This window comes from Chionomys nivalis, chromosome 16 (genome assembly GCF_950005125.1).
Source record: "Chionomys nivalis chromosome 16, mChiNiv1.1, whole genome shotgun sequence".
Classification (NCBI taxonomy): Eukaryota; Metazoa; Chordata; class Mammalia; order Rodentia; family Cricetidae; genus Chionomys; species Chionomys nivalis.
In genome coordinates, this window is record NC_080101.1 from 17,906,286 (window position 1) to 17,928,606 (window position 22,321).

At 42.7% G+C, this 22,321-nt stretch overlaps 1 protein-coding gene across 2 annotated transcripts in view; it reads right to left on the reverse strand.

The window, feature by feature from the left end:
- The window catches only part of Znf462 (zinc finger protein 462), a 132,600-nt gene that overhangs the window by 77,492 nt on the left and 32,787 nt on the right, over positions 1-22,321 (reverse strand). For both annotated transcript variants that reach the window (XM_057790567.1, XM_057790568.1), the window contains exon 2: positions 422-672. In XM_057790567.1, the coding sequence (XP_057646550.1) occupies positions 422-641 (220 nt within the window). In that variant the 5' untranslated portion in view covers positions 642-672. The remainder of the gene's footprint in view (positions 1-421; positions 673-22,321) is intronic.

A 22,321-nucleotide genomic window follows, 5' to 3' on the forward strand; every position in this document is an offset into this window, starting at 1 on the left:
ATTCACCACACAAATCAGCATGGTTACAGTATTTCTTCACTAATAAGTATCACATTCAACAGGCATGATGACTCAAGATGAAGTCCTGAAGACTATCCACAGAGTGCTAACAGTGAAGATGTCATGGATAGCTTTAGGTACAGAATAAAGACAACTTTCATCAACTGTAAGATTTATTCTAGAACTTTCCAAGATTCTTTGTTTTTAAACTTAAAAGTAGGACACACAGGGACGCTACAGGGATCATCACGTAGGATAACTAAGAGAAATATGATATCTACATAGTAAAACTAGCTAAGAAAATACAAAAGCTGCACATAAGAACTATGGTTTCCAGTTAATAATAATAATTGTCATCATCATCATCATAATGGAAGAGCAATTAAGCTCTATCAGACATGGAAGTTTAGTATAGGATTACCTGATAAATCTTCCGCAATCACAAACTCATCCTTTATAGAAGAAAACTCCACCTCTGTCTGGTTGCCAGCATTCATGGACCCGGATGGTGGCTCGTCGTCATTGTCCTCTGCAACATCCGTGGGCTGCAAGAATGCAGTATGGACATCCTGGATGTGTGCCTTGAGATCCTCATAAGACGGGGCTCGGAAGTCGCAGCCATCGCACTGAAGCACCTCCATGATCAAGGGGCTACCCTCTCACATCAGGAACCTGAGGAGGAAGACAGAGTGATGTATCACGAGGAGGGCGCTCACCACAAACCTTGAGAGGCGACAGATTCGTGAAGGAAATGAAAGCCAACATTACACTTCCCCTGCTCCTCTCTGTCAACTCGAACACTGGCCACAGAAAGGCAATCAGATACAATAGAGACAAAGTCCTTGATTTCCTAACTTCAAAGGAATGAAACCCCAGATAAATGTTTTCTGGCTTGACAGATCTTCAAATGCCACTTGTCAAGAAAACATTAATACTTCAAAAGTTTGTGCCGCTTTTTGAGTTTCTCCACCACATTCAGAATCCTAGGTAACTTCATATTGATTCTGATTTCTCCTTGGACCTTTTCTTTTTGAACTAGAATCTTCTTAGAAGGAAAGAAGACATACCCAGAAAAGGGCAAGGTAATTTCCATTTCTTTTCTCCACTTCCATCTTATTACATTAGTGTTTTAACACCAAATGCTAATAGGATTGGTTCTTAGAAATGGCTGTGGCTTTTAGTACTGCTTTTATTATTTTAATAACTTTATTGATACTGGGGTTCACATCTTTCTTCCTTTCCCCAAATAGTGCAGCTCTCACCCATGAGGTAAGTGGTTATTCGCTCTTTTACTACCTACCAATTAAAACCTAACAGCTTCTCCAATCTAATTAGGTCATAAAATATTTCTCATGAGATTTCCAAGCAACCAACTTTAGATGACAGTTCAGTTTCGGGTTTCGGATTGTACTTTGGCACTTCAGTTTACCTGAAGACCAGAGAGACTAGTAGTTCTGAAGAGGGGCTTCTGAATCAAGGCTTTCCTTTTCCACTTCATTCCCTTCTACAAGCGTCAGGTGTACACTTAGATACAAAACAACAACAAAATCAACCTGGGAGCCTGGTGTGAAATAAAGCAAAACGTAGTCCATTCGTCTTATTCTGTAATTTGCTGTGTGACTAAAATCTATGGAAAGCCTCAAGCTAACTCAATGCAAAGTCCCACCATGTAGAAGTCAAAAGCATACTGGGAAGGGGCAGTTCTTCCTATGTCAGCACATGTTCCTACATGGAGATAGCCGGTTACTATCTGAATGAGTAAGTTGCTACCCGAAGTGCATCACAAGCCCTACGAAGTCTTTGTCATCTAGAACCAAGTGTCTTAAAAATTCAAGCTGCAGCCAAATCTTTTTATGATGCCATTTTCTAAACTTCACATAAAAGTCACGTGATTTCTGCTGGATGAACAAAGTCCAGTCATGATGTGTCAGTGAAGTACAAGGAGCCAAAGGCGTGAGGGTTTTCTATCAAAGAATGCTTCGGCCAGGAGCCTGCTAAAGCAAGTTCTGTCCAAGTTCAGTTCTGGACAGAGCTTCGGAGAGAGAGACAGATATTTTGCCTCCTCTTCTTTCACCCAGCAATTTATCCTATTTCAATAAACATTGAACTTGGGCACCAGAGTCCTTTCAGCTAACTAAGTCTCAATATTCCAGATACACAAGCTTTTATGTCTGAGCACCACCAGCCTAAATTGTGTGGAAGAGGTTGCTATCAGCTCTGGATCAAATTACAGCAGTCGCTGAGGCCCCACCCCACTTCTCCTTTCGCTCAGTCCATTAGACCTGAAAACAAATTTTTCCATGGTGCGGACGACTCCTGCATTTAGAATGCTTCACAGAAAAAAAGAAAGCAGATCATCCAATGCGCACTCCCCATCCCCCAAGCTTAGTCCTTTCATCTCAGCCAAGCAAGCCACAGCTCTGCTGAATGTGTTTATCACACTTCCAGGAGATAGGAGCTCCTGCGTCACTGAACCTCTAAGACTCACTAAGCTGCCCTAGTCCTCTGAGCTGGAGGAGCAGCCATTTTAGCTCAGAGCCTCTCCTCCGCGCACAACATGGCTTCTCTTGGATTCTGCTAGGCTGACAATCACCAGTGAAACGCTACAAGGGCAGGCTGGGCTCCTAGGCTCTGCTCTTCCCAACAAAGAAGGAACTGTTTTCATTTCTTCCCGAAAAGCAGCACCTTTCTCCTCCTCAAATGCCATTCACCAAGATCTCCAAAGGCTCTTTTATTCCATGACTGATAGGCTGGTTGGTCTGTTCGTCCTAAGCAGAATCCTGGTTAGATCAGGACGTCCCTGGAGCAGATTTAGGGGTGTCCTGGAGAGGGGACCTCCAGAATGCCTTGGTTTCTTGGGAGGCGTCCTTCCACACACAGAAGACATACCATCCGAGGCTGCTAGCCAGATTCCAAAGTCTAATGACCTTTGTTAATCACCAGCCAGCCTGTCTGCCTCAGCAGACCCTGCCAAAAGACACACCCTTCAACACAAAGGCTGTAGCTATTCCTTTTAAAAGAGGTTCTGTGAAAGCTCCATTGTGTAGCTCAGAGGAAAACAAAATCCCTTCCCTTCCAAACTTCAAGCCTTTAGAAATAATGCAACAAAGGGCTTTCTGCTGCATCTCTTTTGGAGACTTTGAGCCTAGCTTGTGCAAACCATCCACAAAAATGGTCCAGGAGAGCGGAGCACCTTCAGCATTGAGGCAGCCCAACCTCGAGATGAAGTTCGTCTCTCTACACACTCATCTAATATCTTGGTGTCTTCTGAAGCTGTTATCTATCAAGGGTGCTAACCTCATTGGACACAAACACTAACAGTCTCCTTGTTCTGCTACAAAGGAGATTAAAGGGTTATAAGATCAGAAGGGGTAAAAAAAAAAAAGAGCCACTGATTTGGAAAAAGAAAGAGATGATGAAAGTGATTTTCTAATGGGTTCTAGCTTTAATGTTGTTGCAGTCTTGACCTCAAAAATAGCTCAGAGCCTTAGAAGAGGTTAATCTCCAGGCAGCTCATGCGGCCACCAGCAGGTAGAGCTGAGTGGCCTTCAATCTGATGTTTGCACCGATGCTGAAAGGAGAATGTACCCTACTTGGAAAGCCATTTTGCCTTTGTGTACACGGCGCTCCTGAATGCTGACAGGAGAAGAAAACAGAAATGGCTGGCGTGGCCCAAACAACCCAAGGAACTTGATATATTTATGAGACTGTAGAAGTACACACGGGCAAAGCCGCAAGAGCAGCGGGGCAGTAGGAAAGGACAGCCACCAAAAATGCTGAACATGGCATGACCCATCCATCCGTCCATCAGGAGGTATGTTTGTGGAGCAGGGCATAATCCTCTAAGAAGCCAGTAACATGGGGAGGGGGGAGTCTGTATCTTTGACTGTTTCATCCACTCACAAGAGCAGCAACCGGAAGAGACTAACCTAGCAAGTGCCTGCTTTGAAACAGCGATTCAAAGCGAAGGGCCTGGCTCTCCTATTTACCTCATTTAATAACACAGGCGACTACGAGATTAACCATCTTTTTCTCACTTACCAAATCAGCACAATCAAGAGGAGAAATGGAATTCTCTGAACCAACTGAAAAGAAATGTTGTTTTTAAAGGTCAGGGGGATCATTACAGAAACCAAACAGACGTCCCCACCTCCTGTCCCTCCCATATCTCCAGGCTCCTTAAGGTCAAATTCTTTTTTTTCAGAGAGCTCCACATCTAATGCCACGGGACAACACCTGTGAAGCAAGGATACTTCACCTTCACCCCCAGTGACCAGTTCTCAGAACAGGAAACCCTAAGCCAATTTAACTGTTCCTCAAACTAGTTTTCATGAATGACTTCTTTGCTTCATCCTTCAAAGTCTGAATTCCAGCTGCACTGTTCGGCTGAGAAACTCCCAAATCCATTGTCTATGTTTAGCAATGACTTGAAGACATACAGTCCATGCTAGAGATCTGGGAAACACACAGAGGAACGACACATCCTGCACTTTTTCCACCTCAACACTCATTGATGCCGTTGTTCACCCATTGGTGCTAAGAATTTCGGGGTCCATTGTACCCCAGGTTTCCCTTCTGGGGAGGAAAAAGCAGTCAAACCACAGTGTCACTGTGTGTCGTTCCAAGCGCACATGTCATTGGAGGCTTGAGATGTCCTTGCCGCTTCACGGCCCTCTCAAGAGCCCTGACATTTTCAACCCTTGTCCAGGTCAGCTTGGCCAACGCTCCTCTTCTCTGCTGATGGCCAAGAGTAGAAGGTGGTCTTTAACTGCCTCCAGGAAGTGGCCAAATGACTCCAACCCAGACCTGCCTGTCTAATCCTCTTCGCTGACTGCAGGACGGCAGAGCAGAAACGAAGCTGTGAAGCCCCACAGTCATGTGATTAAGTAGCAACTAATTATAACCTTCAAAGCCTTTGAGAACCAGATCCAGATATACCAGAAGGTGCTCTTTCTCTGTCCACTCCAGAAACCTACTTTCATTTAGAAGATAGCGAACTCCCCAGACCTCCTCAGTCACAACTCTAATGAAGGGCTCGAGTTAACTCCTGCTATTTGTCCTTGCTTCTCTTACTTTCCCCAGAGTGAAAAGCGTGAATCATCCGAGGAGAAGATAGGCAAAAGAAAGGATGCATAAATCTCCCAACAGTCAGGCCAGAAATACAGAAAAATCAGCAACCTAACCAGCACCCTGAAGAACTGTGTATCTACCGGTCAGAGGCTATTCACACAATGAGGTCAACGGGCTAGGAGATGGAATAGGCTGATATTTCTAGTAACAAGCCCAGAGCCTAAGAATAAGACCGAGACGTCAAATACTATCTGACAAATTTGTAAATTCGGGGTTGTTACTCTTGGCAATGAAGGGTGTTTTGGGTCGTTATTAAGCATGTGCTCTTGCTGGGGCCAAAGTGAAAGGTCTACTTATTTAAAACCATTGAAAGACTCTTTCTCAACAGTACTAATTGGGAATCTGAGTGGTAGCTCTTTCAGAAACAGTAGTGAGAGAATGCAGCTACAAACACAGATTGTCTCATCACATAAGCACATTATTTCATATGCATATTATAGCTATATGTATATTATATGAGTATGCATTGGCGAACTAACTAATTTTTTTTTGGTTGAACTTGATCTCTGATGGTTTAGCAAGACCTAGGACAGGCCTGTTCTGAATCAGCACAACTGGTGTGTGTGTGCCATTCCCGTGTTAGTTAAGAAAACAACAACAAAGGAGGCCAACACCGGGCTCCCTTCATTGATCCCACAGCATTCGGTAGTCGTATAGATCGTGGCTCAGCATGTGGTGTCTTCAAATGTCCTATCAAATGTTTATACAGTTTGCTACATGATCTAAGCAGCGCTGTGTGCTCTTGGCAATTTACCACATTAACGGAAGGTTTAACTTATCAGGGAGGATAAATAATTAAGGAATTCAGAAGGGAGACACAGCTGTTCTTGAAAAACAAATTTTGAGAAGAGAAGAGAGCAATTTGCAGTCATATATATATATATATATATATATATATATATATATATATATATATAAAACCCCCCATATGAAACCAAATTGAAACAGTAGCAGGAAATACCCTGAGACCAAATCCTGCCAATGCATGCAGCCCCTGCAGTACATGACCAGTCTTGTCCATCTGCAGGACCTTGTCCACAAACACAATGTCTAAAGCAAGCAATCGGCAGATTAACAACCCAGTCACCATCCGCACAAGGATGAGAGTCTCCAAGTTATCTCTTATTTTAGGATTGCTTTGCTAAATAAATTTTCCAATGTCACAGAGCACGCCAGAGTAATATTTCACAACGAATACCTGTGGAGGTCATCATTAAGAAGAGATGAGCATCAAGAGCCGTACTTTAAGTAGCTAAAAAATGTCAGCTATGTAAGCAAGAAGTGATTCTGGCTGAGCAACCTGTTATGAAAGCGGGTAGTGAGTGTCTTGTACAGAAAGATACTACGGACCTTGTGGAGAATTCAGGCATTCCTTTGCAATGATATAAGGTGAACTGAGGCCAACCAGCCAATAGGCAGTCTGCCAACACTCCTGTCCTTAGCAAAGGAAGCCTGTGGATTGAACACGAAGATAAAAAGAGAGAAAGGACGAGAAAAGAAAGGAAGGAAGCTGTGTGGTGTCTTAGCAGCTTTAGACATCATTGTCTATAAAGGCAAACCTGTTGTTCACCAGGGAACTCTTAGTTCTGAGAAGTGTCTGGGGCCATTTTCTTGAGATATGGTTTAGAAACAAAATGAAGATGCCTCTCCCACACTAAAATTCTCAAAATGCAACCAGGAAAAAAAAAAAATCAGAACCTGGCTCATCATGTTCTTTCAAATAACGGGAAAATGTTCTTGGTGTCAAATAAATAAATTAGAAGTGATGAGGCCAGAAGGATTCCCTGAAATGCCATGGGCTCACAGGGAAGTTCTTTGAAAACTTTGAAGCCATTCTTACCCTCAAATTTCAAACAAGAGAACTGATTTCTCTTTTCCAGAGCCAAATCTCACCCAAATGGCAGAGATAGGACATCGCGGTGTTCCTTTATAAAGTCCTCAGAATGCGGATTAGGTTTTCTATGCACACTTTCCACACTATAAGGACTCTCATTATCAAAATTGTAAAATTAAAGGGAAGTTGCAGACAAGCTGCTGGGTTTTTATTGCCGAGCTGATTAAGACACAAAGTAAGCAGAACCCTCCATGATAGCCATCTTCCACATTAAGAAAGACCAAAAGTGAGCATTTCCTCTTTCCTCAGGGACTTCCCAGTCCAACTTGTCTTGGACATCAGATGAGCCCTCACAGCCCAGCCCAAACTGCTCCTGGCTCCTAAGCCCTGGTCACACACAGTGACACCAACTCTCCATCAGGTGTCAATGAAGGAAACCATCCTACCGTGTATCTATTGTAACTCGAAGGCAATAGCGGGGAACAGGTGTTGACTTGTGGCGTATTTAAGAAAGATTTGTCGGAGCAACTCCTTTTATTTGGGGAAGGACCCACACCCAATCTAACCACTTGGGAGATTTGTTCACCTGCAGTTTGCTCAAAAAATTTGGACAAGTTCATGTGTGACATGGATGGAATAGAAGATCATACAGACCACACTTTCTCTTAGATGTGGAAACTCAAGTTTACCACAAAAAAAAGACAGATCCTGAGTAGGATGTTGGGGGTAGAGGTGGAGAGAAGATGGTTAGCAGGGTTGAATAAAGTTGCAAAGATAAAACTTATTTTTTTCTGGTGCTAAGGATCAAACACAGGCTCTCATACATGCTAAACACTACTGTCTGAGCAACTTCCAGGCCCCTGGGTGGAATGACTTCTAATCTTCCATATAGCACTGTGGGGTAACTTTAGCTGACAATAGCTAATTGAAAATTCTCCAATAAATAACAGGGAGGATTCCAAATGTTGCCATACAAAGAAATGATACAGGTGAAGAAATATATATGCCATTGGACCCAATAGGATCAATACAGACATTTAAAAAAAAAATCACACTGCACACCCAATAATATGTATAATTACTATATGTCAATTAAAACATATTAATTTTTTTTTCTTTTTGTTTTTTTGAGACAGGGTTTCTCTGTAGATTTTGGGGCCTGTCCTGGAACTTGTAGACCAGGCTGGCCTCAAACTGACACCCGTCTTGCCTCTGCTTCCCAAGTGCTGGAATTAAAGGTGTGCACCACCAACGCCGTCTTTTAATTTCTTTTTTTAAAATTGATATTATTGAGCTATGTATTTTTCTCTGTTCCCCTCCCTTCCACGCCCCTCCCCTTCAACCCTCTCCCATGGTCTCCATGTTCCCAATTTACTCAGGATTTCTTAACAATAAAAAAGAAACCATCAAACTAGATACACTCTTTACATGAGAACTGACGTAAATCTACCTGAAAGAGTTAGACCAGGACACAATTGCTCTTTCAGACAGGTTTCTTTTCTCACACAACACTAAGCACGACAAGACAGGGCTGCGCAGAGATCTGGCACTGAGAGTGTGTGCTCACGGGAAAGCCAAGCCATGGCTGGGTCTACAGGGCCCTCAAACAAGGTTCAGTCTTTATTTACGAAGCATTCTGAGATGGGGATGTCTGTTTGGTTCATATATTGATCTTCTCTTGGCTTCTACCATAGCATAGCAGAGCCTTTCAGTAGACTGTGTTCCTTCTTTATCAAATTAGCAGCCCCCCCAAAAAACCACACAAAACCAAAACCAACCAAAACAAAAACAACATACTATTTATTTACATAAGAGACTAATGAGTACATAATAAATGGGATTTGGGATTTTTTTTCTCTTGGGTTTGTTTGTTTTTGTTTTGTTTTTTGAGAAGGAGTCTCAGGCTGGTCTTAAACTCACTACAAAGCTAAGGATGAGCTTGAACTTTTGACCCTCCTGACTCTATCTCCCCAGTGCTAAGATTATACTTGTGTACCACCATGCTTGGTTTATGGAACCATAACTTTGTACATGGCAAACAAGCCTTCTAACAACCCAGTCACGAGGGGCCATGAGGAAACTGTCTTTGACAGCTAAGGAATATTTATTTTCTTACAATTCCATATATATATATATATATAATTTATTTATTTATTACGTATACAGTGTTCTGTCTGTTTGTATGCTTGCTGGACATGAAGAGGGCACCAGACCTCATTACAGATGGTTGTGAGCCACCATGTGGTTGCTGGGAATTGAACTCAGGACCTCTGGAAGAACAGTAGTGCTCTTAACCTCTGAGCCATCTCTCCAGCCCTCCAATATATTTTCCACCACATCAATCTGCTCTGGGCAGCTGCTGTACCCCAAGAACTACCAGCAAAGCTCAATGTCTGCCCATGAAACTCTATGGACTTTTATGACCCCGTGGAAACACTACTGTGCTTAGACACTTGGCCAAGCCCCACATTCCAAAAATCTTTAAGGATTCTGTCCAAAAAACTTAGATATGCTTTCTGATTCACTACTGTGCCATTAAAGAGAAAGAGGAAAGAAAGAGCTGGCGGGTGAGCCTACAGGAATGCCTATCCAGCCAATTAAGGAATTTGTTCTCAGGTCACTAAAACCAAAAAGTGACAGTAGGTGTGATGTCTCTGCCTGCCATCTTTATCTTGAGCAAGTCTTTTGAGGCTCTTCCTTTGATCGTTTGACCAAACTAAGAGATTAGACCATGATATTCAACCTTTTTTACAAGATTTCTTGCTCGCATCTGAAAAGCCACTTTGCTGATTGAGTTCATTGGGTTGTTTTTTTTACCATCTTCCTGTGGCTGTCTTTCCATCATTCACATCTGCACTCAAAGACTGTCTCCAAGGGTCTTCTCCCGACAACCCCATCTAATGTTAGGCACCACCTTCCCCCATGAGATGCCCTTCCCACAATTGCACATGCTCAGTTTCTCTCAGGCTTCCTTATTTCCTTTGTTTCTGGTTTGATCCCCATCTTTCTGCCCACTGGCACACACACACACCCACAGTGGAGTATTTCAGTTGACTTTGTCCCTGATAAATGAACTGACTGAAAACAGGCCTATCTGTGTTTTCCACATCTGTCTTGTTCACATTGTTATGTTTAGTCCTGGGGACAGAGTTATTCAGCACAACAGACACACAGCAAATAGAAGTTGAACTGAAGTCATGGAAGGGAATAAATGAGTCAGAGCTTCTAAAAGACCAGAGTTGAACATACCACAGAAGACTGGCCATTAGCGTCTGCAAACCCCATGTCACCAGCAGTGACTCAAACCCGAGCCAATTCTGCCCCCATCATCTCATGAAATGAATGAGTGAAAATAGATCCATATCTATCACCAAGCACAAAACTCAACTCCAAATGGTTCAAAGACCTCAACATAAAGCCAGCTACACTGAACCTTAAAGAAGAGAAAGTGGGAAGTACACTTGAACGCTTTGGCACAGGAGACCACTTCCTAAATATAACCCCAGAAGCACAGACACTGAGAGAAACAATTAATAAATGGGACCTCCTGAAACTGAAAAGCTTCTGTAAAGTGAAGGACATGGTCAATAAGACTAAACAACAACCTACAGAATGGGAAACGATCTTCACTAACCCCACATCAGACAGAGGTTTGATCTCCAAAATATACAAAGAATTCAAGAAACTGATCATTGAAAGAAAAATGACCCCAAATAAAAAAAAAATGGAGTACAGACCTAAACGGAGAACTCTCAACAGAGGAATCTAAAATGGCTGAAAGATACTTAAGGAAATGCTCAACATCCTTAGTCATCAGAGAAATGCAAATCAAAACAACTCTGAGATTCCATCTTACACCTGTAAGAATAGCCAAGATCAAAAGCACTGATGACAGCCTGTGCTGGAGAGGTTGTGGGGAAAAGGGAATATGTCTGCATTGCTGGTGGGAATGCAAGCTGGTACAGCCCCTTTGGGTTGGGTCAGTGTGGCGATTTCTCAGAAAATAAGGAAACAACCTTCCTCAAGCCCAGTAATACCCCTTTTGGGTATATATCCAAAGGATGCTCAATTGTACCACAAGGACATGTGCTCAACTATGTTCATAGCAGCATTGTTGGTCATAGCCAGAACCTGGAAACAACCTAAATGCCCCTCGACTGAAGAATGGATAAGGAAAATATGGTACATTTACACAATGGAGTACTACACAGCAGAAAAAAACCGACATCTTGCATTTTGCAGGCAAATGGATGGAGCTAGAAAACATCATTTTGAGTGAGGTAACCCAGACCCAGAAAGACAATTATCACATGTACTCATTTATAAGTGGTTTTTAAACATAAAGCAAAGAAAACCAGACTACAAACCACAATCTCAGAGAACCTAGACAACAGTGAGGACCCTAAGAGAGACATACATGGATCTAATTTACACGGGAAATAGAAAAAGACAAGATCTCCTGAGTAAATTGGGAGCATGGGGACCATGGAAGAGGGTTGAAGGGGAGGGGAAAGGCAGGGAAGGGAGCAGAGAAAAATGTAGAGCTCAATAAAAAAAAAAAATCAATAAAACTAAAAAGAAAGAAAAAGAAAGAAAGAAAAAAAAGAAGGAAGGAAGAAGGAAGGAAGGAAGGAAGGAGGAAGAAGGAAGGAAGGAAGGAAGAAGGAAGGAAGGAAGGAAGGAAGGAAGGAAGGAAGGAAGGAAGGAAGGAAGGAAGGAAGGAAAGAAAACTATTGAAGTCACATTACAGCTATTGGGTGATTACTGACATACTAGGAATTCCAAGGCTGCTTCCATGGAAAAGGAATCTCCAGTAGTCTTGTTCAGTTCATGTAGATATTACACTGCTAAGCTGTCTGAATTGATAGATACTTGTGCCACTCTGGGGACCATACCTCCACTACACTAGTTTATGCTTCTCCACAAAGCACAAAGCCCAAGAAACATCTCTCCCCGCTTATACACAGACACTGTTTTCAGCAGAGGAAAGCTGAGCACACTTATGTAGGAGCAGCTCCTCCCCCTTAGCTATGCTGTGATTTGAGCCTTCCAGAAGAATCCACTCTAAAAGCTGATTACCTGCAGGCTCAGAACATTTACTAGACAAGAAATCTTAAAAGACTAGCTAGCCCAACCTGCTCCAACATCTTCCTCTTTCAGATTATAAACGGAAGTCTTAAGAAAAGTAACCTATCCACGACTTCCCGGAAGGGACTTTTGAAATCCAAAATTTGAGAACGGAAGTCAGCAGTAAGGGCATACATGCTTATTAACAGCTTTTCCCACTTCAAGTCATGTTTATTCTCAGCAGAGGGATGAGTTTCCTCACTGGGGAGGCAGACCGTCACTCCAGCCTCTCCTCTGCTCTGAATTCAGACCCAGGAAAGGTGCAAAACCTGTTGCGTATTCAGAGACCGTCTTAGGCGTGCAAGCGGCGTGTTCATCCTTTTGGAAAGCACGTGGGGGAGATTGAAAATTGCTGGCAAAGGTATGAAGAGAGGAAGGAGCGCTGTGGCACTGAATTATCTTTCTTCAGACTCCAGGCTCACGGAATCAGAACAAGGTTATGGAGCTTTATGCCTGCTAAATCCACCCTGAGAGAAACATCATTTTGTTTCTCACAGAAAATGTGCTCTGTCCACATAGTCACTGAAGAGCTCGGCTGAGAGAGCCTTAGGGACACCTGGAAATATTAGGGTCAGATCCATGGAAGGCAGAAAGCAGAAGCGCAGTTAGAACCACCTGGCAAGGAAGACAGCTTTCCAGTGGTTTATCCACTGAGCCATTGAGACCAATAATACCAGAGCATTCTTGGTAACTCTCGCCAAGTCAAAGAACACATTTTCTTCTCAAACTCACTGCAACGTGTGGCATTCCTTCCTTCCTTCCTTCCGTTCTTTCTTTCTGTTGTTTTTGCTTTGTTTTTCGAGACAGGGTTTCTCGGTGTAGCCACGGATGTCCTGGAACTCACAGGCCAGGTAAGCCTTGAACTCAAGAGATCTACCTGCCTCAGCCTCCCCAAGTGCTGGGGATTAAAGGTGTGCCCCACAAATACCAGTCAGAGAAATCCTCACCCTCAAGCTGTTCCTGTTCCCCTTTACAACAATTAGCAAGACAATAAAGCAATGGCTGGGTCCCAGGAACTGGGAAAGAGATTAAACAACCTGGGAAGGGGATTAAACCAGACCCTCCCCAGAGGTGCTACCTGAGACTTCCCTCAGACCTCCAGCACCACAGGGTTTTAGGAGGCCTACAAAGGAGAGAGAAGGCTGGCCTAGGGTACCACGCTAGCTATTCAGGAGACTGGCTCCCTCAAGTTCTTATAAATGTGCCTCAGTAAACACATTGGTTCACCCAGCTGAACTTCTCACTTTGGTAGGACAATGTCTTTCCCATCTGGAGCGAACAGATATCTCTTTATCCCAAGAAACATCCCAAGACAAATGCGATTAAATGAATACTAATTAGACAGTTTTAAAGATCCGGTAAGAGGCTGGGCGGTGGTGGCACACGCCTTTAATTCCAGCACAGTGGAGGCAGAGGCAGGTAGACCTCTGTGAACTCATGGTCAGCGAGGTCTACAAGAGCTAGTTCCAGGACAGCAAGGACTGTTACACAGAGAAACCCTGCCTTGAAAAACAAAAACACTGAACAAACAACAATAACAAAAAGACTGGGTGACTTTTTGGATCAGAATACTTCTAAGAGTTGTGTAAAGCCTTAGGACTCTAGAATCTTCCAAAATAGAAGCCTTTGTGATGAATGAGCCTTCTCCACAAGACAAGTGGGCTGATGTCTGACTAACAGGGCAACGCAAGGCTAAACTGTCAATAAGAAACCCCAGAAAACACAAAGGTGTTCGCAAATTCCTCAAATGAAGGGTCTATGCATCAGTCCAGCCAAGAACTTCCAGGGGAGGTGGGTGCTGCTGCCAACCACATTTTGGCTAAGGGAAAATATAAAGGAACAGGGCTTAAACTTTAAATCAGAGTTCAGAGACAAATCATTACCCGTGCTCTTCCTTACAACACAACCAGGATCCCTTAGATTGCTGGAGGACTCCAAAAGAAAACAAACTATTCAGCCTCAAACTCACACTTTGGGGAGAACTGAGCTGGGCTTAAGGAGATTTTACTACCCAGAAAATGTAGGGGTGAGGAAGGGGTCAGAAACTGTTCTAATAGTTACATCTCAATCAGCGAGTTAAAGAAAAATATACTGCAGGAAAGTACAAGGAAGAAATGGCATGGAAAAGACCAATGAACAATCTCTTCAGGAAGAACAGGCCACAGAAGAAAATTATTATATACAGCAATTAACAGAGAGTCGGCGGAGGATGAGATCAAAGATGAGATGATAAGACATCAGAATGAGATCAAAGGCAGCTGGCACTTGAAGAAAGAAACTGATGCCACAAATAATACCACTGTAGAACAAATAAATATATGAAAGTTAGAAGAGGAACAATCCGCAAACCAAAAACAAAGTTGATGACATGGAAAACAGTCTTCAGAACACTGCGCGAGCGGCAGAGGAAGGGGAAAGCAGATGAAAGATGCAGAGATGCAACAGACAGATGAAACGTACTCTAGAAGTCAACAGCAAAGCAAAACAAAACAAAACACGCTCAGATCTGGGGGTAGAGAGTAGTTAAGACGACAGAGTGGCTGACGCTCTTGGAAAAAGTAATACAGAGTCGTCAAAACTGAGACACGTGGTGATGGGGGCTTCCAAGGGGAAACACGAAACTCTGATCACTTTGGGACACACAGGGGAAATGCTAAGTGGCCTTTGGGTTTTTCACTGTGTCTACACAGACTTGAGAAAAAAAGAATTAGGACTCACGTTTTCGGTCCCCAACTAAAACGCTCACCGTGTACAAAATTAACAAAAATGAAAACAGAAGACAATAGTGCATTAGTGATTAACTCCTTTTCAAAGGGCTACTCGGGGCACTGGAGAGATGGCTCAGAGGTAAACAGGAGTGTACCTCTTGCAAGGGCCAGACCTAGATTCCCAGCACCCACACTGGGCTGCACACAGCTACACTTGGGGACCTGATACCAATGACCTTCTCAGACGCCTGCACTCACATGCACACAGAGACAGATAATTAGAAACGAAATTTTAAAAAGTACTCACTGGTAAGCGGTACACTCGAGCAAAAGAAAAGTTCCCAACTCGAGATCTCAAGAGGGAATGCTCAAATTAGTAGAGGCTGTGTGCACTGAGTCCACTTGCAATTTCAACCACAATCAAATGATTTATAATACTTGCGAACAAGATATAAACTTTTAACTGAATGAAAATAATAAATGATTCTGTAATAGCCCCCAAAGTATACACGAGGTTAAAGAAAAAATCCTCAAAATATTTTAATAAAATGGCAAGGAGGCGTGAAGAGGGTAACCATATTTGGGTGAATATTCATAACCCATACAGAGTATTATGTAAGTAGCTGATAGTGAAGTTAATAAAACTCATGAAAGGGGGAAAGGGGTAGGGCTGTGGCTCAGCTGGTAGAGTTCTTGTCTAACATGCACGAAGCCCTGGCTTTGATTCCCCACACTGCGTAAAATTATGTAGCGGCACATTCCTATAATCTCAGTGCTCAAGAAGTGAAAACAGAGAAATAAGAAGTTCAAGTTCATGCTCCACTGTGTAGTAGGTTTGAGGTCAGCCTGGGATAATGAAGTACTGACAATAAAAAGAAACCAAAACAAATAAATACATAATTACATGAAACTTCAGATAAAAGTATAAGTGTGCTAATTAAAATGAATGTTTAATTAGTAATAAAATAAAACAAATTATGTAACTTTCAATCACCAGAGGGAGGAAATAAAAAACAACGTGGATGGTGGTGTAAATGCAGAAGACAAAGAAGATTCAGCGGAAATAAAAATGAGAATGTAGACAGTTAACCAAGTTCAAGTGTGCAGAGTTCTATTGATATGTGTTAATTGGATCGCCCCTTCTCTGGAGAGTATCCCAGAGTAAATGGAAAACTAAAACTATAATTGTGTTCTGCTTATAGAAGAATACATATGGTCAAATGACACGAAGTTTGAGAGTGATGACGTTGTATCAAGAAGGACAATAAAATAAATAGAGCCTCTCATCAGTATTATCCATGGCTAAAGTCACAACAGATGACAGAGACAAATTCTCTATAATGTAAGAGCACAATCCACAATGAAGGTTTACAATGAAAATTTGTGCCCACCTAACAGCACCAATTAGACACCAAAACAATGGCAACAGATACAAGAAATAGGTATAAGCATTTGATAGACTGCACGGAGAAAGACAACTAAGGATATAATTAATATCATTAATAAAATTGAGTTAAGAGATACATTTCAAATTTTAGATCCTAGAAATAGAAAACACACTTTTGTGTTTTTCAAGTATCTGTGGGATATTGACAGAGGATTTCAAGTGCCTGTGGAGGCTTCCGGAAGTCCTTAATGCCCAAATTGAGAGGGAATAAATGACAAATCAAGAAGAGCGTCTATCGTTCCTATTTGCAATAGAGCTAAGAGGAAAGGAGGCAGATTCCCAAGCACTCGGGTAATTATTTTTAATATTCTACTGAATAATTTCTCAGATAATCACAAAATCTAAAGAGGAGACTCTAAGTTTTAAAAGGGTACAAATCTAAATGTGGAATTTGGCAACAACAGAAAAAAAGGGTAACTTAGAGGACATCTTGTAGTTATACCAAAATTTATATATTGATAAACCACAGGGCTGGCGGTGTAACTCAGTTGATGGAGTATATTCCTAGATGCATGAAGCCCTCAGTGCAACCCCTGGTACTATGAAAATGGGTTTGAAGGCCTCCACCGGTACTCTTGGCACCTAGAAGGTAGAGGCAGGAGAAAGAGTTCAAGATCACCCTTAGCTATGGTGGCCTTTGGTTGTAATCCCAGAACTAAGGAAGCAGAAGCAGGAGGATCGGGAGTTTGAGGCCAGTCTCTTGCTAAGCATTGATGTTAAAGGTTATTGAGGGCTCCAGGAGATCCATAATCCAGCAAACAAGAGTAGACGAAAGAAACCAGGTAAAAATTCATACTGTCTGCATGCTGTGGAAATACTGACCAATAATACATTTCTATCAGAAAAGAGACAGGAAGCTAAGTAGTGGGAGAGATTACCTTTGTCTAATCCCAAGAAATGATGTGAAATTCTATGAAATGAGCTGAGGAATTTAGTCTTTACAATAAATAAAATACATTCACAATCGAGGGTAATTTGGTGAGAAGACTAGCCATCGGGTCTTTCAACTCCTTATTTCAAGTTTCTCCTCCAGCCACCTTGCATTCTGTTTGCAACCTGGACCTTCAGGTCTCTAATAACCTCATTATCGCAGAAAATCTGTACTCAGATAATCTAGCCTTCGGGTCACAAACATGATTTTCAACTGACACCTGTTAAACCTCAAGCCTCAACCAACAAGTTGCTACAGTCCCTTTAAAAGGCTTTGATTTCCATGAAAAGAACAGCGGTTTTCCAGTTCCATCTTAAAGGGATTCAAGAAGGTAGAGGGAAAACCTGCCCAAGTTCACAATCCATTTGTTTTTCCTCTTGTCCAGAAGTGGATGAGAATTGCCCTTCAAGTTCTCTTTCCATAGCCTCAAATAGGTGCCTCAGAAAATCCAGCCGCAAAGCCAGATGTTTGCAGAGCCAAGTCTGTCTCCACTCCACAGTGCCTGGTTTTGAAAGAGGTGTCCATTTTCCATGGTCTCTGTCTGCTCCTCCAGACACCCCCTCACACACCCATCCTGCCACAATGGAAGGTACACTCCCATTTCCCATCTAAGTGATTACCAAACTTGGGCTCCTGTTCCTTCACGGCTTCATCTGGAGTTCCCTGATAGTAGACAGAATAAGAAACCCTGACTTAGCTCTAATGTCCGTAACTTTGTGGTTTTTTTTTTGTTTGTTTGTTTTTGTTTTTTGTTTTTGAGCCAGAGTTTCTTTCTGTAGCTTTGGTACCTGTTCAGGAACTAGCTCTTGTAGACCAGGTTGACCTTGAACTCACAGAGATCCACCTGCCTCCCGAGGACTGGGATTAAAAGCGCGCTCACCACCGCCCAGCTTAAACTCTGTAGCTTATAAATTTACAAACCGGAAACTCTTCAAACCTCTACGTCTTCACGCAAGGAGACGCATACATCACAGGGCTGCTGTACAAAATGATCTAGATAACGAATGTCAAGCTTCTCGCATCATTCTTTGGCAGAAGCAAAGACTAAATTATAATCGCCATAATTACTTATTAATTTTTCTTTTTAAAACAAACTGCTTCTGTGCTCCTTGAATTCCAATCCTCTACCACTGACTTTTCTATCAGCCAGGGTCAAGAACACCCTTCTTAGGAGGAATGATGGGCTAGTCTGACTTCAAACCCTTGCTAAACTCTTGTTTATGCAGTATGCTCCATCGAAGCCCATTTTCCTTTAAATAACTCCTTCCCTGGACACCTTAACTCTTCAGTCCCCCAGCACCATCAGTTTGCATGCTTCCTTCAGACTCGATTTAGAGCATAGCTTCTCAACCTTAGTACTGCCTTGACAGCGGAAGTCAGATCACTACTTCTTTGGAGGGTTCTCTGGGCACGGAAGACATTAGCATCATTCTAGAAGCTAGCTACTCATCAGACGCCAGGACCGTCTACATTTGAGCCAGGAATAATAGGCATGATCACATCTACTGATCTCCCCAAAGACACCACAAAATGTCCCCTAATAGGGCAAAATAATTTCCAGTTGAGTACCATTTTTTTTCTACAAAGCCCTTTCTGGTACCCCAAAGCTATGTTAAGACTGGTCCTAGGTGACCCTGAATCTCACATGCATTTTCTACACAGCACTGTCTTCCCCACACAAACACTGAGTTCCTTAAAAGCAGGAGTAGAGCTGATCAACCCCAGCTCTAGCCGCAGTCTAGAACCTGCGTTTGGTCCCTCGATCATGCGGAAATAAATGGGAGCTACAGTTTGATAGTAGATTTAAGGGTAAACTTCACGCACACAAAATGCAAACTTTGTTTAAAGAGGCACAAATGTTGGGAAATGCTCCTAGCACATTAAAGTAGACAGGCTGTGTGTGTGTGTGTGTGTGTGTGTGTGTTGGGGTGGGGGTGCAGAGTGGGACGTGGTAAGGAGCACAGCTTAGGTCCCGTCTGGCCATGAATCAGAGGCCTGGTGACTGCAGGCCATTCCAGGGCAGATCAGCAAAGCCCTTTTGAAGCCTTGTTCTCTCTTCTCAAGGAGGTGTCATCTCCCTCCCTCGTCAATGCCACCCTTGTCTGAAGACTTGAGATACATTTGGCAGTGTGGGACTTGATGATGTGTTTCTACCTCTGTCCTCCTTCTTTCCGTCCTGGTGCACATGACTCTGTCCCTTTATACGGCTCCTGCCTCTAGCAATGACATTTCAGACAAAAGGTGTCCTCACAAAATCTAGCTTTCACTCATAAAACATGACTGCATTCCAGGAGACCAGTCCATTTGGAGGATGAGACTGGTCAGGGCTGGAAAGGACTCGTAACAATTCATTTCTATGGAATCGCTCAAAACACGAAGTCCTGAAAAGATCCACATAACAAATTAAGAATGAGGTCACTGATAGACAGAGTAGGCGAAGCCTGAGTCATTGTAGCTGAAGACCCCAAATAGCCAGTTCCTGCACTCCAAAATCTTGACTTCCCCTGAAGGAATTTCTAAGTTGGAAAATACAGCCCAGTCTTTTACTATTAAAAACACAATAATACACACGAGTATATAAATAATTGGAGACACGGGCCCCAGCCATCAACAGTGAGTCTTCAGCATGGAGTTGCAAAGTACTTTCCCTTTGTCTGAACTGCAGCTTCTGTAATGTTTGTAGTTTTTTATTAGTGTGTGGGTTTTACAAGCTGGAAAACCTTTTTAAAGTTTAAGTGTTTTCACTAAGAACTAAGAAAACAAGCTAACTCAGCTCTCTTTGAAAAAAGACAAAAAAACAAAAAACAACTCCAGGTCCACAAATGGCTAGCCAGCCAGGCAGCCCACATTTTAGAGAATGTGGGTGTGTGTGATCACTTTGGTGCTTAAATACTTTATGAGTTCACACAATAACAAGGTCATGTGACCAAAATGGCACAGCCAAGACTGACCACAGAACACTAACTGCCTATTAGCAGATGGACCAACCTCGGTGCTCTGCTAGCAGGCTTTATAAACTTCAGCCCACACCAGACGTGCCTCGTAACAGAGATAGGAGGATGTAGAAGGAACGCACAATTGAACTTCCATTTTAATCAATCAGTGGACTCCAATGGTCGATCTTCTACCTCACGCTTCCCTTTGCTCCATCATGCACATGGGGGCGGGGGAGGGGGTACAGAGACGCTTTTCTTCTGGGACCATATTCTTGACCAGTTACTTCAAAACTCACAGAAACACCTTAAATGCCTCTCCAGGAAACCTGAGAAGCAATATTACCTTCTTAAGCTATGTGGGACAGCAACCATGCTCACCTCATCCCACAAAGGAGATCCTGAGATCAAGGCGGGAAATCTGAGATTCAATGAGGTCAAGCCTGGCTTTGAAGTGTCAAGTCACTGCCAAACTCCACCCCATCTCACATTTAGAGACGTTGAAGAGGGACTCTTTGACCTAGAGCCTCTCTACCTTCATTTAAAAAACAAATAAATTATTTCCAATCCAGTCCAAACCAATGACTTATTGATCTGCTACCATATGCCAACACCATTCCCTTATGGAATATGTATGGGCCTTCAGAATAATTCTAGGCATGGAAATTTTTTTTTAAAAAGCGGAAGCATGACAAGGGAGACAAAGACTGGTTTAAGGTGCACCTTTTCTGATACAGGAGTTAAAATATACTGGGGTCAAGACCAACACCCAAAACATAGCAAATGAAGACTTCTAAACACTCTTAAATATAGATAATGATGGGTACACTTTCCCAATACAAAGGCAGAGAGAAGGGTGCCAATCTGGGCAACTGGGAAGAGAAACGCCAAGACTGAAGGTAGGAGGGTGGGTTTAAAACTGAAAATTCTTGAGGCTGGGCGTGGTAGTACATACCTAAAATACCAGCAGCTGAGAGACTGGAGATAGGGGAATCAAGGCCAACCTGGGAGTTGAAGTTGGACTCTAAAAGTAACAACAAAAATCCAAATCCAAAAAAGATGAGCAAAATGTTCTTAAAAGACAAAAGATCTTGCCCTGAGGTTGTGGTACACACATTTAATCCCAGCACTAGGGAGGCAGAGATAGACAGATCTCTGAGTTTGAGGCTAGCCTGGACTACAGAGTGAGTTCCGGAACAGCCAGGGCTACACAGAGTAACCCTGTCTTGTGAAGCAAAGAAACAAGACCGCAACAACAAAGACAGAAGAAAAGTCAGGTCTTTAGCAAAGAAGATTAATAGGACCTAGTTCCACCTACCATCTTGACCTCAGGCAAAATACCAAACACCGTTTGTTGACCCGAAGAATAGGACTGAAGAAGATACCATCTACCCAGTCTCAAATGCCAGTCTCCTCTCCCACCCTATGTTTGAACAGCAACAGAGACCACTTATCAGTCTTAATTAGAGGAAAGTAGAATGGTCCCTGTGTCCTGGAGATTAAAAGGCAGAGCTATGGAGGACTTCTGGAAGACATAGGCAGCCCTGGCAGCTGCCGAGATGGCTGTCCAGGGATGAGATAAAAGAAGTCTGGGTTAGAAAGATGCACTGGGGACCCAGGAGAAAGGTGAAGCCTACAAGATAGTTAGAAAGGAGAATGCACAGAAGCTAACACAGGGTCAACTCCATCTGCTAACCCAGTCACCACTCTCTAACCTGTCCAGAGATGCAGCCGAGCTTGGCTTTTTAAAATATATGTCAAGCACAGTATGTTCTTTGTGATAGAAGAAAAATTATGCTTTTAACTGTGTTTTAAAAGATAGTTTGAGCCGGCTGGTGATGGCACACGCCTTTAATCCCAGCACTCGGGAGGCAGAGGCAAAGGCAGAGGCAGATGGATCTCTGTGAGTTCGAGGCCAGCCTGGTCTACAAGAGTTAGTTCCAGGACAGGCTCCAAAACTACAGAGAAACCCTATCTCCAAAAGCAAAGCAAAAGAAAACAAAACAAAAAAGTCAGTTTGAAATAGTTCAGGCACATAGTTGAAAGTGTACCGTTCCATGAAAACTATATTCCCATATATTTCCTATTTCATTAGAAAGGAGGACAATTAGCTAAGTCAACACTGCAAGTTGTGTACACCCACATAAACTTTCAAAATTTCTAGGAGCCAGAAATAGGTGTAACTATCCAAAAATATTATTGCATCAACCA